General features: G+C 63.6%; 4 protein-coding genes across 4 annotated transcripts; 2 read left to right on the top strand and 2 right to left on the bottom strand.

Moving 5' to 3' along the window:
* Nucleotides 1–895: 895 nt before the first annotated feature.
* Nucleotides 896–2337, top strand: LOC62_06G007992 (uncharacterized protein). The gene is made up of 3 exons (XM_062774515.1): nucleotides 896–1401; nucleotides 1645–1817; nucleotides 1965–2337. Exons 1-3 carry the CDS (start codon nucleotides 1135–1137, stop codon nucleotides 2263–2265), a joined length of 741 nt encoding a protein of 246 aa, XP_062630499.1. The 5' UTR covers nucleotides 896–1134; the 3' UTR covers nucleotides 2266–2337.
* Nucleotides 2338–2498: 161 nt separating this feature from the next.
* Nucleotides 2499–7243, bottom strand: ssp1 (Serine/threonine-protein kinase ssp1). The gene is made up of 4 exons (XM_062774514.1): nucleotides 5973–7243; nucleotides 5636–5891; nucleotides 5481–5587; nucleotides 2499–5435 (listed from the first exon to the last, which is right to left on the bottom strand). The coding sequence occupies exons 1-4, from the start codon at nucleotides 6560–6562 to the stop codon at nucleotides 2702–2704; spliced, it is 3687 nt and encodes a 1228-aa protein (XP_062630498.1). The 5' UTR covers nucleotides 6563–7243; the 3' UTR covers nucleotides 2499–2701.
* A 1395-nt stretch (nucleotides 7244–8638) lies between these two features.
* Nucleotides 8639–10618, bottom strand: bqt4 (Bouquet formation protein 4). The gene is made up of 6 exons (XM_062774513.1): nucleotides 10339–10618; nucleotides 10214–10299; nucleotides 10039–10164; nucleotides 9924–9997; nucleotides 9138–9800; nucleotides 8639–9088 (listed from the first exon to the last, which is right to left on the bottom strand). The coding sequence occupies exons 1-6, from the start codon at nucleotides 10508–10510 to the stop codon at nucleotides 9034–9036; spliced, it is 1176 nt and encodes a 391-aa protein (XP_062630497.1). The 5' UTR covers nucleotides 10511–10618; the 3' UTR covers nucleotides 8639–9033.
* A 355-nt stretch (nucleotides 10619–10973) lies between these two features.
* Mrto4 (mRNA turnover protein 4) lies at nucleotides 10974–11876 on the top strand (the record flags this gene model as incomplete). Its single annotated transcript, XM_062774512.1, has 3 exons — nucleotides 10974–11261; nucleotides 11368–11709; nucleotides 11763–11876. The coding sequence occupies 3 exons, from the start codon at nucleotides 10974–10976 to the stop codon at nucleotides 11874–11876; spliced, it is 744 nt and encodes a 247-aa protein (XP_062630496.1).
* Nucleotides 11877–12030: the final 154 nt, after the last annotated feature.

The raw sequence follows: 12030 nt of genomic DNA, 5'->3' as shown, positions 1-12030 counted from the left end.
ATTTGAGCAGTAGCAGCAGCTTTGCGTTGCGCTGTTGCTGTCGCTCGCTGGCTGCCGGCAGCACGCAGCGTCTCCGACGGACTCTCTCTGCACGGTTCGGTGGCGGCGTGGCGCGGTCTGAGCGGTGGGTCGCGGTGTGTGTGTGTGTCGTCGGGTGTCGACGATGGCTGGGGCGATGGCTTGGGGGTAGGTAGCTAGATAGTTATGCGAGGGGGTCTTGGCTCGCTTGTCGCGTCAAAGTCAATGATGCAACGAGTTGCAGCGTCAAGACAGGATATACTTTAAAGCCTCGAGGCGAGACGAGGTCTGAGCGCGACGACCAGGGGGTTCCAGGTGCCAGATCCCTCGCTGTCTGCCGTAGAGACACGCACATCGACGCACCTACCGCGCGCCGCGCGCCATCTCGCTTTACTCGTTTCCCTCTTTCTCCGACATCGAGCATTCCAGTAAGTAAATTAACGCGGATAGCCGTCACGGTTGGTGTCGCCGTAGTCGCCGGAACAAGAGGTGGGCCAAGCGGGCGAGTAACGGCCCGAAACGAACAAACCGAGCCTGCTAGCAGTCCCGCGGATCTGGCATGTGGTGGTTTATGCTGTTGTTGTTGTTCGCGTCGCGCCGCGCGTCAAGCCGCCATCTCCACACGACGCCCATGCGTGAGTGCCGCCGGGGAAACCATGACCGTCCCGCTATTGGTGATGGGGGTGGGTGTTGTTGTTGTTGTATCGTCGTCGTCGTTCTCAGGCACACTGATACCCCTCTCTTCCCCTTGTTACTCATGTCGGCGGCGGCGTGCGTCATATCGTCGGCCATGCAGTGTGCACAATTGCTTGTCGCTGACATTCCTCTTGCTTGCTGCTTACCGCTCACCTCTCAATCGATCCCACCTTCGCAGCAGCCAGCCCCTCAGGGCGTGGGCATCAAGGCAAACAAGACATCGTGGCGTCGCAGCAGGCGGCGCCTTTACATTCCCAGTCTCGCTCGTCGCGTCGGGCAACGACGCGACTCGCGCACGCCGAGCAAGCTAGTGAAGTAGACTTGGCCACGCTGCTCATCTTGCCCGGACACGTAAAGCAGCGCAAACTCGCAGCGTACCACGCCCCACGCCCAGCAAGCAAACGCGCTAGCGGCGTGTGAATGCCAGCAGCATGCTGCGAAATGCGAGCTGTACGGCACGGCAGCAGGGCGATGCGACACAACTGCGGCGGCGGCGACTGCGGCTGGCCGACCTTAAGACGTGGTGCCAAGAGCCAAGAGCAGCGCTCCACCCGTCGTCGATTCACTCTCTCTTTCTTCTACTCACTCTCTCCCTCCTGCCCACTGCCCACTCACTGCACAATGCTCACGCTCGCTACCGCCCTCGCGCTGCTCTCGTCGGCAGCAGCGCTGACCGTCAACTCGCCGGTGAGTGCGACCTGAGGTCGAAGGCCGGCGCAGGGTACGGGTCTGGGTTCGATGGGGAGTGATGGGGAACAACACTGGCACACACTGGCTGCGGCGAGTCTTGCAGCGCTGGCGCAGCCAGCACTGGCTCTGCGGTCTAGCTCTGCCACCACCCACCCCGCCGCCGCGGCTGTTCGGTGGCCACCACCCGCCCCCACCACCCACCCCCCCACCCCCCGCTCGTCGCTAACGCTCCTCGCGCAGGCCTCCCTAGTCCAATGCCAGCCCGTCCAGCTCTCGTGGTCGGCCGGCACGCCGCCCTACTACCCCGCCGTCATCCCCGCGGGCCAGCCGAGCGCCCAGGCGCTCGTCACCTTCCCGCAGCAGGACACGACGGTGGCTACGTGGGTGGTCAACCTCGAGGCGGGGACGAATGTGTAAGTGCCGAGTCCGCGAGGCTGCCGCAGGCAGCCGAGCGGGCGAGGGGCGTGGGACTGTTTGTTTGGTTGTTCGCGGGGCCGCAGCAGCCGCAGTCGCCACTGCCCAGGACCAAGGACAAGACGCGCGCTAACACCCCCGCGCAGCACGATCAAGCTCACGGACGGGACCGGCGCGACCGTCTTCTCCGCCGCCAGCGTAGTCCAGAAGGGCACCAGCACGGCGTGTCTGACGGCCTCGCCGTCGGCCGGAGGCGCGAGCAACACTGGCGGCAGCGGCAGTGCGACTGGCACCGCTGCGCCGAGCGGATCCGGCGCCGCGAGCGGTGCTGCCAGCGGCAGTGCTTCCGCGAGCGCGAGCGCGTCGGCCAAGCCGTCGTCTGGCGACAAGATCGCCGTCCCCGCCCTCGCTGCTGTTGCCGTCGCTGCCCTCGCTGCGGCGCTCTAAGCCCTCCAAGCCCTGCTATAGCACTCTATAATCTTGGACTATACTACCCCGGACACATAGTCTCGCATCGCATGTACACATGTTGCGTTGTGGCGGCCGTCGGCCGGCTGTGGTTGTTACATTGCCGGAGAGTGTGCAGTCTGAGAGGTGTGGCTCATGGTGTGACGCCCAGCTTAGCTCTTGACTCCCTCGCCACTCGGCGCTCGCTGCGCTCGCACGCTCGCTGCTCGCACTCAACATGTACTTGTACATCGCCCGTGGGCCTATGGATGCGGTAAGATGAGGTAGCAGGACCAATGGCGTGATATTTTTGTGTGTTCACAATGCGTCTATGTCTAAACCGTGCGAAAAGTACAGTGTATGCCGTGTGGGCGTGATGATAGTGGTGGCGGTGGTGGTGGTGTAGTGGTGGTGGTGTGGATAGATAGGGATGATCCTAGTGCGGGCTGCGGCTCATGACGCTCGACTTGCGGCTCAGAACACTGCCCTTGCGTCCACGGCGAGGGCCCAGCACGAGGCCGTCATCGTCGTCTTCCTCGGCGTCGGCAAAGCGGTCGGGTGCCGACGGCGAGAGGGAAGCCGCGGCCGGGGCCGGGGTGGGGTGCGCTAGGGGAACAGCAGACCCAGCAGGCGTCGGGGTCGGCGACGAGTCGGCAGAGTTGTCAAGGTAAACAGTGTTGGGCGTCGTCGTAGGTGGCGGAGACGAGTGCGAGCGCGCCGGGGGAATGACGCCGAGGGGCGACTTGGCGCGGTACGCCGACGGCGGGACGCGTTTCGGGCTTCCATGTGGGCTGCTCGATGCGGCTGGGAGTCGGCCAACATCGACGCCACCCCCGGAGCGGAGGAGAGACTGCGCCTGCGACTGTGGCTGGGGAGCTCGCGGCGGCGGCGGGGCGGCAGAGTCGGACAGCACATGCCCGTAGGCCGGCGCAAAGATTGCCGGCATCTCGCGCGAGTTGGGAGGCGACACGCGCTGCAGGATCGAGTCGGACGGCGAGCGGGCACGGTTGGCAAGGTCCGAAGCCGAGTGCGACAGGTTGCGGTCGGCGGTGGAGGTAGGGATCGCCTGGAAGCTGCTTGGGTGGCTTCCACCTATTTTCCTGCCGAAACTGTCCCTCGCAAGTGGCAAGTCGTACTCGTCCTCGGAGCAGTGCTCGTCATCAGAGTCGGGCATATCGCCGTCAAAGTCGACCTCCTCGTCCTCCATGACGGGGCGAATGTCCTCGCTGAGGGTCGAGCCACGCCGCAAGCTGTAGCCATTGCTGACCTCTGCTCCACGGAATCGCGGCTCGTAACCGCTACCAAAGCGGTCGGGGCTCGGCGCGAGGTTTCTCGACGACGGCGACCCACTCTCAAACGTCTCGAGGCTCTGCCGACGGGGGAAGTCATCGTAGCTGTGCCCGCGGAGGATCTCCGACCCGACGCCAAACGCCGACGGCTGAGAGCCGACCGAAGTGCCAAGCGCCACGGCACCGTCGTCGTCCTCCGCCGAGCCAGCCTTGTGGCGACCATTGTTGCTTCTAATGCTCCGAGACGATCTGTTGAGGCCGTCGCGGCCGAAAATGTTGCGCTGGAAGGCACCAAGCAACGAGCCAGCAGACGACGACGCATTCGACCCTGAGCGGGGACGTGGCTCAACAATGTCCAGCGACGGGCGACGCACCATGCCTGGGGGCGACGACGACGACGACGCTTCCAGCTTGAACTTGTCCAGCGACGACATGGAAGGCATCTGGCGTGGCGTCGCTTCGGCTGACGAAGTGCCGGTCGGAGGTACGAGGTGGCGGCCGCCATCGTACGGCCCGTGCGGGGGGCTTGTGTCCACATGGGCGGGAAGTGCATGGGACACGCTTGGACGCGGTGATTCGGCACGCGACCGATCGCGCGACAACAGCGAGAGTCTCCGGGCCAGAGCGCTAGGTGCGGGGGCTGAGGCGCCGTCCGAGCCGGCAGCCCCGACGGCGTCGTTTCCGGATGCGACGCGGCGACCACCCGTTTCTGTTCCAGAATGATCGCCCTTATCGCTCCCAGTATCGGCAACGCTTCCGCTCCTGTTCCTTCCGTGTAGGAAGCCGAATCGGTTCGAGAGCGACTTCATGCTGCGCTTGAGGCGTTCGCGGAAGCTACTTCCGCGGGTAACCGCTGCGGCGACCTCGTCATTGGTGACTGTCACAAACGACTGGTTCCGGAGGTCGGTGCTGGCAAGCCAGGCCGAGGCATCGGACAAGCCGCGCAGGGTGAATGGGTGGTGCCTGGCCTGGTCGAGAGTGATGCGCTTCGTGGCATCCTTCTCCAACAGACGGGACAGCAAGTCGAGCGCTTCCTTGGCCTCCTGGGGCTCGGCGGGGCCGCTTGTCCGCAGGTGATCGCTTCCCATCGTCGATGGAACATCGTACTGCGCGGTCGGGATGACCTGCATCAGGAGGTACTCGTTTGGCGCGTCGAAGGGCGTCTTTCCAAAGAGCAAGCAGTAGAGCGTGACGCCCAATGCCCACACATCAATAGCGTTGGTGATGGGGTGCCGTGGCTTGGTGGGAATCGTCGCAGCCGACTGTGACCTCGACACTGCCCCGCGCTGAGGATCGGCAGTGACGAGCGGCTTTGGCAAGCCGCGCCCAGGCGAGTATGGAACAGCCTCGGTGGAGACTCTCCTCTCGCCATGGTCGTCGACAAGCGTCGATGGTGGCCGGATCGTAAACGTCGGCACCGTCTCCTGGGGCTCTTGCTTGTCCTGGACTTCAGAGTAGCACATTTCTGGCGCGAAGAAGGCTGGACTGCCTGCAGTCTTCGCCAACTCGACGTCATTGACATACGACTCCTCGCCACCAGCGGCGGCCGCAAGTAGCGCCTCCGAGAAGTGGGAGCAACCAAAATCGGAGATCTTGACCTTGCCGCCGGAATAGAGAAGGTTGCTAGGCTTGATGTCTCGATGAATAATGCCCTGGTGGTGTAGGTACTCCAAACCGAGCAACGTATCCCGAAAGATGTTGCGGGTTTGGGCAACCGTCAAGGCAGGTCCGCCACTCGGTAGCTTCCAGACAATCTCGCCACCGTCGCAGTACTCGAGCACCATGAAGATCTTGCTCGACTCGGGGTCGTCGATTATCTCCTTCATGCGCACAACGTTGGGGTGGTGGACCTTCTTGAAGATTGCGAGCTCCTTGCGGATCCTATGTGGTGTCAGAGTTGTGTGTCGCAGAGCCCTTACTACTTACTCATTCTCGGCAACGAGCTTGCCCCCATCAGTGCGCCCTGCTCCACGGTTACGGCCCAGGGCGTTTAGTCGTTTCTGTCGTGGGTTGCGGTCGACGATTTTGATCGCCTAGAGGGATCAGCACCGGCCCCATCCACACACACAAGCAAGCCTTACATAGAGACCGGGCCCAGAGGGTGATGCTGGGTCAATGTCGGCATCGCCCGCTTCAAAGACATCACGACCAAGGCGGACGCGACCGTGCGTGCCAGACCCAATCTCCTGAAGCACCTGTGCCCAGTGTGTCAGCCGTTGCTCGACGCGCTCGGCGCTCTCGCTCTGCAGATTTTGGTCGACACCCACCAGGTACTGGTTGATCATCTTGCGCCCCGTCTCGGGGTCGCGGTCCATCCTGAGCTGCGGGGTCTCGATCCTGCAATGTCAGCTACGGTGTCGATCGAGAGTGCCGTCGAGGCGACGCTTCATCGGCGCGACGATGCACCAGCCGACTTACACTTCTGTTTCTGACGACGGCGATCGGCCGCCGTTGGTCGCCGCGCCGTCGTCAAGCGTCTTGCCCTTGACCGAGTTTGAGCGGACAGCGGAGGCGGGGACGACGACGGGAGCGGCGGCCTTGTCGCGCTGCGAGCCGCGGCGAGAGAGGAGTCTAGGCGTGCCGATGAAGCTCGAGCTCTTGGACCCCGACGCCGACGACGCGGCGGTCGAGCTCGCGCGGTCGCCGTGGCTGCCCTGCCTCCTCACTGGGGGGAGGCTAGCGCTGCGGTCGACCGATCCGCCGAGGAAGCCTGATTTCGGGGACGCTGCGAGCTCTGGCTGGTGGCCCGCGTACGAGAGCGACTGGGCCATGGGCGCTGAGGCTGGCACTGGCGCAGGAGGCGCGGCGGCGGCGGGGGTATGACTCGAGCGGCGCCCGAGGGCAAACGAGCCAAACGAGTGCTCGCGGGACGGCGGGGTAGGCGCGAGCATGCTGTGCCCGTGCACGAGGTGCCGCGGGTCGTGGTGCCGCGCAATGGTGGGCGACGGCGGCGAGGGGGGGTGCGTTCCGAGCGACATGGCCGGAGGATGCGCGGCGTGGACAGTCATGCAGGTGGGAGACTGGTGCACGCGATCGCGCCGGCAGCCGCGGGCGGGGCGTGGGCGGCGGGGCCGGGAGAGGAGGGGAGGGTGTCGGGGTGCGTCGAGTCGGGCGGCGTCGTTGCTGCGGGTGCGGGTGCGGGTGCTGGTGGGCTGAGATGCTTGTTGCTGTGGGTGCTAGTTGCGAGTATCAAGCGTCGTCGACGTGTAGGAGTATGCGCTGTGAATCGTAGTTGTCAAGTTGTGTGGGAGAGATGGAACGAGAGGTTTGTGATGGATTGGATTCGCGGGCGGCAAGGTGCGGCGGCGGCGGCAGGTGTGGTGGGTGGGGTGGGTTGGCAGGGGCGGGAGAAGAGAGGAGTCGTTGTGATCGATGATGGATGGGTTGGTTGTTGGATCAAACTAGTTGCTGGGACGATGGGGTTACGTTAACAATGGGCGGCTTGGGGGCAAAGATGTGTTGTGAGCGGCGACCCAGCCTTGTGCGTTTGTGATACACAGTGCTGGAATGCTGCTTGCTTGTAGCTTGTCGTCGTGGTTGTCGCCGCTGCTGTGTTGCAGGTTGCTCTGAATGCGTGAACCAAACAGGTGAAACCTCTAGGGGAAGGCCCTTGTAGTAGTAGTAGTAGTGTCACACGCGGTGGGTGTGATGGGTTGATGCCTTGGTCGTCAAGTAGGTCACTTAAAGGTACGAGGGGGGGGAGGAGGGAGGGAGGGAGGGGGGTGGCAGAGCGCACGAGGCAGAGGTCGACAACCAACAGCACGAGGGTACGAGGGACGGACGAGATGAAACGGGGTCGAAGTGTAGTGGTGGTGGTAGTATGCAGTGCTGTAGTGGTGGTACCTCGAGTCTCTGACAAATGCAACAAGGCAACAATGCAACGACGACGACTCGACACGACTACCAGCTCGCTCGCTTGCTTGCTCACCGCGTCCTCACTCTCGTTGGCCACCACCCCCAGCCCCAGCCCAGGGCCGTGCATCCGTGGCGCTTCAAGAAGAGGCAATACGCGACGCGACGACGACGACAAACGGGGTGGTGTCGCTGTCTGTCGATCAGCCAGAGCAAAGCGCCAGCGAATTGGGGGCCGCTGCTTGCTTTGCTTGTGCATGTTTACCCAGCAACCCAACCCTCCCCCGGTTCCCCTAAGGGACCAATGCAGCCTACAGACCTCTTGGCAGCCTGTTTTACTACTGTTAAGCTCCAGGGAGCGCAGCGGGGGAATACGTTGCTTGACCGTCTCCGCTGTCCTGGGACGGGCGCATTGGCTGTGCCCCCTGCAGCCGCTGCCCTGCCCGAATACGTCGTCGTCGTCGAGCTTGTAGCTTGTAGCTTGGGCCAAGTAAGTACGACGCGGCGCCAGTCAGTCACCGGTGTGTGCTAAAGCACCGCATTATTGCGGGGACGCGGGCATCGAGCAGCGAGCAGCGCTGGCACCACTGCATGCCACCGAGAGCACCGCTGCAAGCCCCCCGCCGCAGCCCCCGCCACCCCGCCCGCCGCAGCTGCGCCGTTTCACACACTCCAGGGCCGACACGCCATGACGTCGAGGCCGACACCACCACCGCGCCGTCGCCGCTCTCCATCCCCCTGGTTCCTCGCCGAAACACCACCCCAAATCGCCTCGTCCGAGATCGATCCTGCGCTACCCGCTGCAAGATACGCTGGCGGCTCAGGCGTCGGGTCAGGTGACGCTGCGTCATCGTGACGCTCGGTGGGCGGTGGGCGTGGAGCAGGTGGTAGATAAGCACGGCACGGCGTGGCGAGCTGGTACATGCCACCTACCCACCGGCTCGCTGCCGCTGCTGCAGCTCCAGCTCCACGGCACGCACTCACGGCTGCGCTTGATGTCACTGCCACTCGAGGCACAAGAATTGGATTGGCCAAGTCGACTGACATCAGTGGCGACTACGGATTGCTGATGTCAGAGGGCAAGCAGCAGCGATTGTGCCGCTGCGCCTGCTTTGAGGCGGCTGCGAGATCATGCCAGACTTGCCCGCGAGATAGCAACACTGGCAACTCACCGCCCAAGTGCGGCACTCAGTCACTCTCCATTACCTCAGTAGACGCCGCACACTCCTCCACTCCTCCCTCCTCCCCCTCGCACGCTCGCTTCGCTCGCGTGCTCCTGCTCGTGCTCAGCTTCACAGTCACATCCGCCTACTGCCTAGGTATACACAGCTACCAATGCTACGGCACACATCACAAGACACTCACCTTCGGCTTGAGACTTGACGCCGCCACAGAACACACACAAACGAGGGGACCCGAGCCACGAGCCACGGAACGCTATGGTACTATGTGGCGGGCTACGGATTACAGCGGCTACGGCCTACGGCTCTATAAAGGGAAGGGTATATGGGTTTTGTTTGGAAAGGAGGGGGTGGGGTGGGATAGGTCCTTTGCGGAGCGCGAGAGAGCCAGTTTGCCACACGAAGTCTACGGGCTACGTTGCTACTGACCTATAATCGCTAGCTCTCTAGAAGAACTGCGAGGCAAACTGGCCGATCTGAGGGAGGTATTGGGGGAGGAAGCTGCAAGGTTAGTAGAGAGCAAAGATAGGCCTCCGCCACAAACACTCACTATCCAGCCGAGGCACCGACACCCAGGAGGATGGAGCCAAAGGCGAGGCGCTTGGCCGTCTCGACAGCGGGGGTGGCCTGCTCAACGCGCTTGTTCGTGCGGATAGCACGCTCGCCGCCCTTGGCTCCGCTCGAAACGGCGACACCCTCGTCCGTCTCGCCAGCGGTGCGCTTGGCGCCTCTGCTGCTCTCGGGCTGAGCAAAGCCCTGGTCCTCGAGGTCCTCGCCAGCAGCGGCACGGTCACGGAGCTGCTGCTTCAGGTCGCGGACGAGCTGCTTGGCCGACTCGATCTCGGCGTTCATGTCGACGGCAGTGCCAGCGGGGGCAGTGACTGTGGTCGTCGCCTCGACAGTGAACACACGCGAGCCAGACGCCTCGGGAGTGCCAGCGGCCTCAGAGGTGGTCTTGCGCGCACGCTTGGGCGTGCGGGCGGCGGTCTCGGTAGCGGGAGCGGCGAGCGACGGGGCAGCGCGGGTGGGCGTGCCAGCGGCAGGCGCGCCGGTGGCCGAAGCCTTCTGCTTGGCCAGCTCGTCGGCGGCAGCCTGCGAGCGCTGCGACTTGCGGTACGAGACCGAGGGGTCGGGAACGGCGCGCGAGAGAGCCGTCACGAGGTTGGAAATGCCATACGCAGGGGCGAGGTGGATGGCAAGGTGGCGCGAGACCCTGCCAATTGGATCAGCAATGTGCAGAGAAATGGGGTATGGGCGCCACGACGCGAATGGACCGTGCGCGCGCGGCCGGGCACATCAAGGCTCCCTCGCGGCGGAGGCTCGACGCGAAACTTACCACTGGCCAGCAAGGCGGACGGCATCGCAGTCACGGCCACCGTTCGTGTTGCGCGTGTCGTATGAAGAGCGGACCTAGGAGATTAGTCGGCGCGTCCAGTCAGCCTGTACCCTACCCATTCCATCTCCTTCTTCTCCTCCTCCTCGGTGGCGCCAGGGAAGGACACCTTGAACATTGTCGTGAGCGAGATGGCCTGCGTGTCATAGCGGCGGAGGATGAACGCATGCTGGTTGGGGCCGGGCTGGAAGCGGTCAGCCGAACGTACACCTACACCTCGTGTTTGCACTCACGGTGGGCACCTTGATGCGGCCGACGACAATCTCCTGCCCCTCGCGGACAATGGTCTGGAACTTGACTAAGGTGGCATCCTCTGGCACTGACGGGTTAGTCGCGCGTGGGGAGGTGCAAGACTCACGGTTACGCAGGTTGTGGTTGCGCTTTCCCTCTGGAAGACGGGGGCGGTTGACGTGCTGGGGCGTCGTGGGGAAGTCGGTCGCCGACTCGGAGTATGGTGGGGGCGGGGCGGTGGTAGTGAACGCCTCGAGGTCGGCCTCGTTGAGGCGGGCGGCGGCGGGGAGTGCTGGCATGGCGGCGGACTGTGTGTGTGCGAATGTAGTGCGGGGTGATGGTGATGAAGAAGGAAAAGAAAGAGTGAGGAAGATGTGACGAGGACGGGAAGGGGTGATGGATGATGGGTGGATGGACAACGAGGTCGACAAGAGTCGAGACTCGAACACGAAGGGGGGGACACTGGCTGGCTTGGCTGGCTGGGGGCGGCGGGGCCGAGACGGCGGCGGCGCGGTGGGCGTGGTGGGGGAAGGAAGGCGAGGACAGAGGGGGGGACGGACGCATAGGGCAAGGGCGAACAAAAGAGGGGGGGCAGGATAAGCGTGACACCTGTGGCACTTTTGCCACCCATGGTGCCGTTACGTAACCTGAGCGGCTTCTCAAAAATATCAGAATGGAGGTGTCCACCCCCGACCTCGCTACAAAGCTAGACAAGCACAAGCTACAGCGTCAAGCTCACCCATCCATACCCGACCCAACACAATGCCCAAGTCCAAGCGCCAGAGGGTGACAACACTGTCCAAGACTCCGGGACGGACGACCAAGGCGTCCAAGCTGGCGCTCGTCAACGAGATCCGCGAAAACGTTGACAAGTTTGAGCATGTCTGGCTCTTCAGCGTCGGCGACATGCGCAACGAGGGCCTCAAGGACGTGCGGGCCCAGTGGCGCGGGACGGGGCGCTTCTTCTTTGGCAAGACGCGCGTCATGGCCAAGGCGTTGGGTGTGAGCGCCGAGACCGAGTACGAGGAGGGCATTGGGGCTATTGGACGGGTAAGTAGCGAGTGAGCGGCCGCAGGCCGCGAACTCTCAGCTGGCAGCTTGCATCTGGAAGCTAGCTGGTAACCAACGCCGCCGAGCCTGCTAACACCCCCCACAGCAACTCAAGGGCCAGATCGGCATCTTCTGCACCTCGCACCCCGTGTCCGAAACGGTCGAGTGGTTCGAGACGTGGTCCAAGAAGGAGTACGCGCGCCAGGGCGCCAAGGCGACGGCCGACATCACGCTGCCCGAGGGCGCGCTCCTCACCCCCTGGAGCGAGGACAACAACGGCGACCCGTTCCCGCACTCGATGGACCCGCAGCTCCGCGCGCTCGGCCTCGACACGAGCCTCGTTCGCGGCGTGCCGAGCCTCAAGAACGCCCACGTCCTCTGCCGCAAGGGCGAGAAGCTGAGCAGCGAGAAGTGCCGTATTCTCAAGCTGCTCGCGGTGCAGATGGCTGTGAGTGGGCCTGGCCTGGGGGACAGAGGATAGGCATAGCTGACACCCCGCAGGAGTTCAAGATTGTCCTCGGCTCGCACTGGACAAAGGGAGAGGGATACGTTGCTGGCGCCGAGCTCGACGCTGGTGAGGAGGACGAGGACGCCGGCGACATGGACGAGGACTAGACTTATAGGACCATTGTACAACCTTTGCATTCGGTACAAAAACAACAAACAAGCAGTATGAGGGGTGTGGCAGTGGGTGGATCGGTCGGTCGTATGTGGTGGAGAGAGATGTGGAATACAGGGTGGTAGTATGGGTGGTGGTGGGTGAAACATA

The sequence above is a fragment of the Vanrija pseudolonga genome, chromosome 6 (assembly GCF_020906515.1).
Source record: "Vanrija pseudolonga chromosome 6, complete sequence".
Classification (NCBI taxonomy): Eukaryota; Fungi; Basidiomycota; class Tremellomycetes; order Trichosporonales; family Trichosporonaceae; genus Vanrija; species Vanrija pseudolonga.
This window is presented reverse-complemented; position numbering and strand designations above follow the sequence as displayed.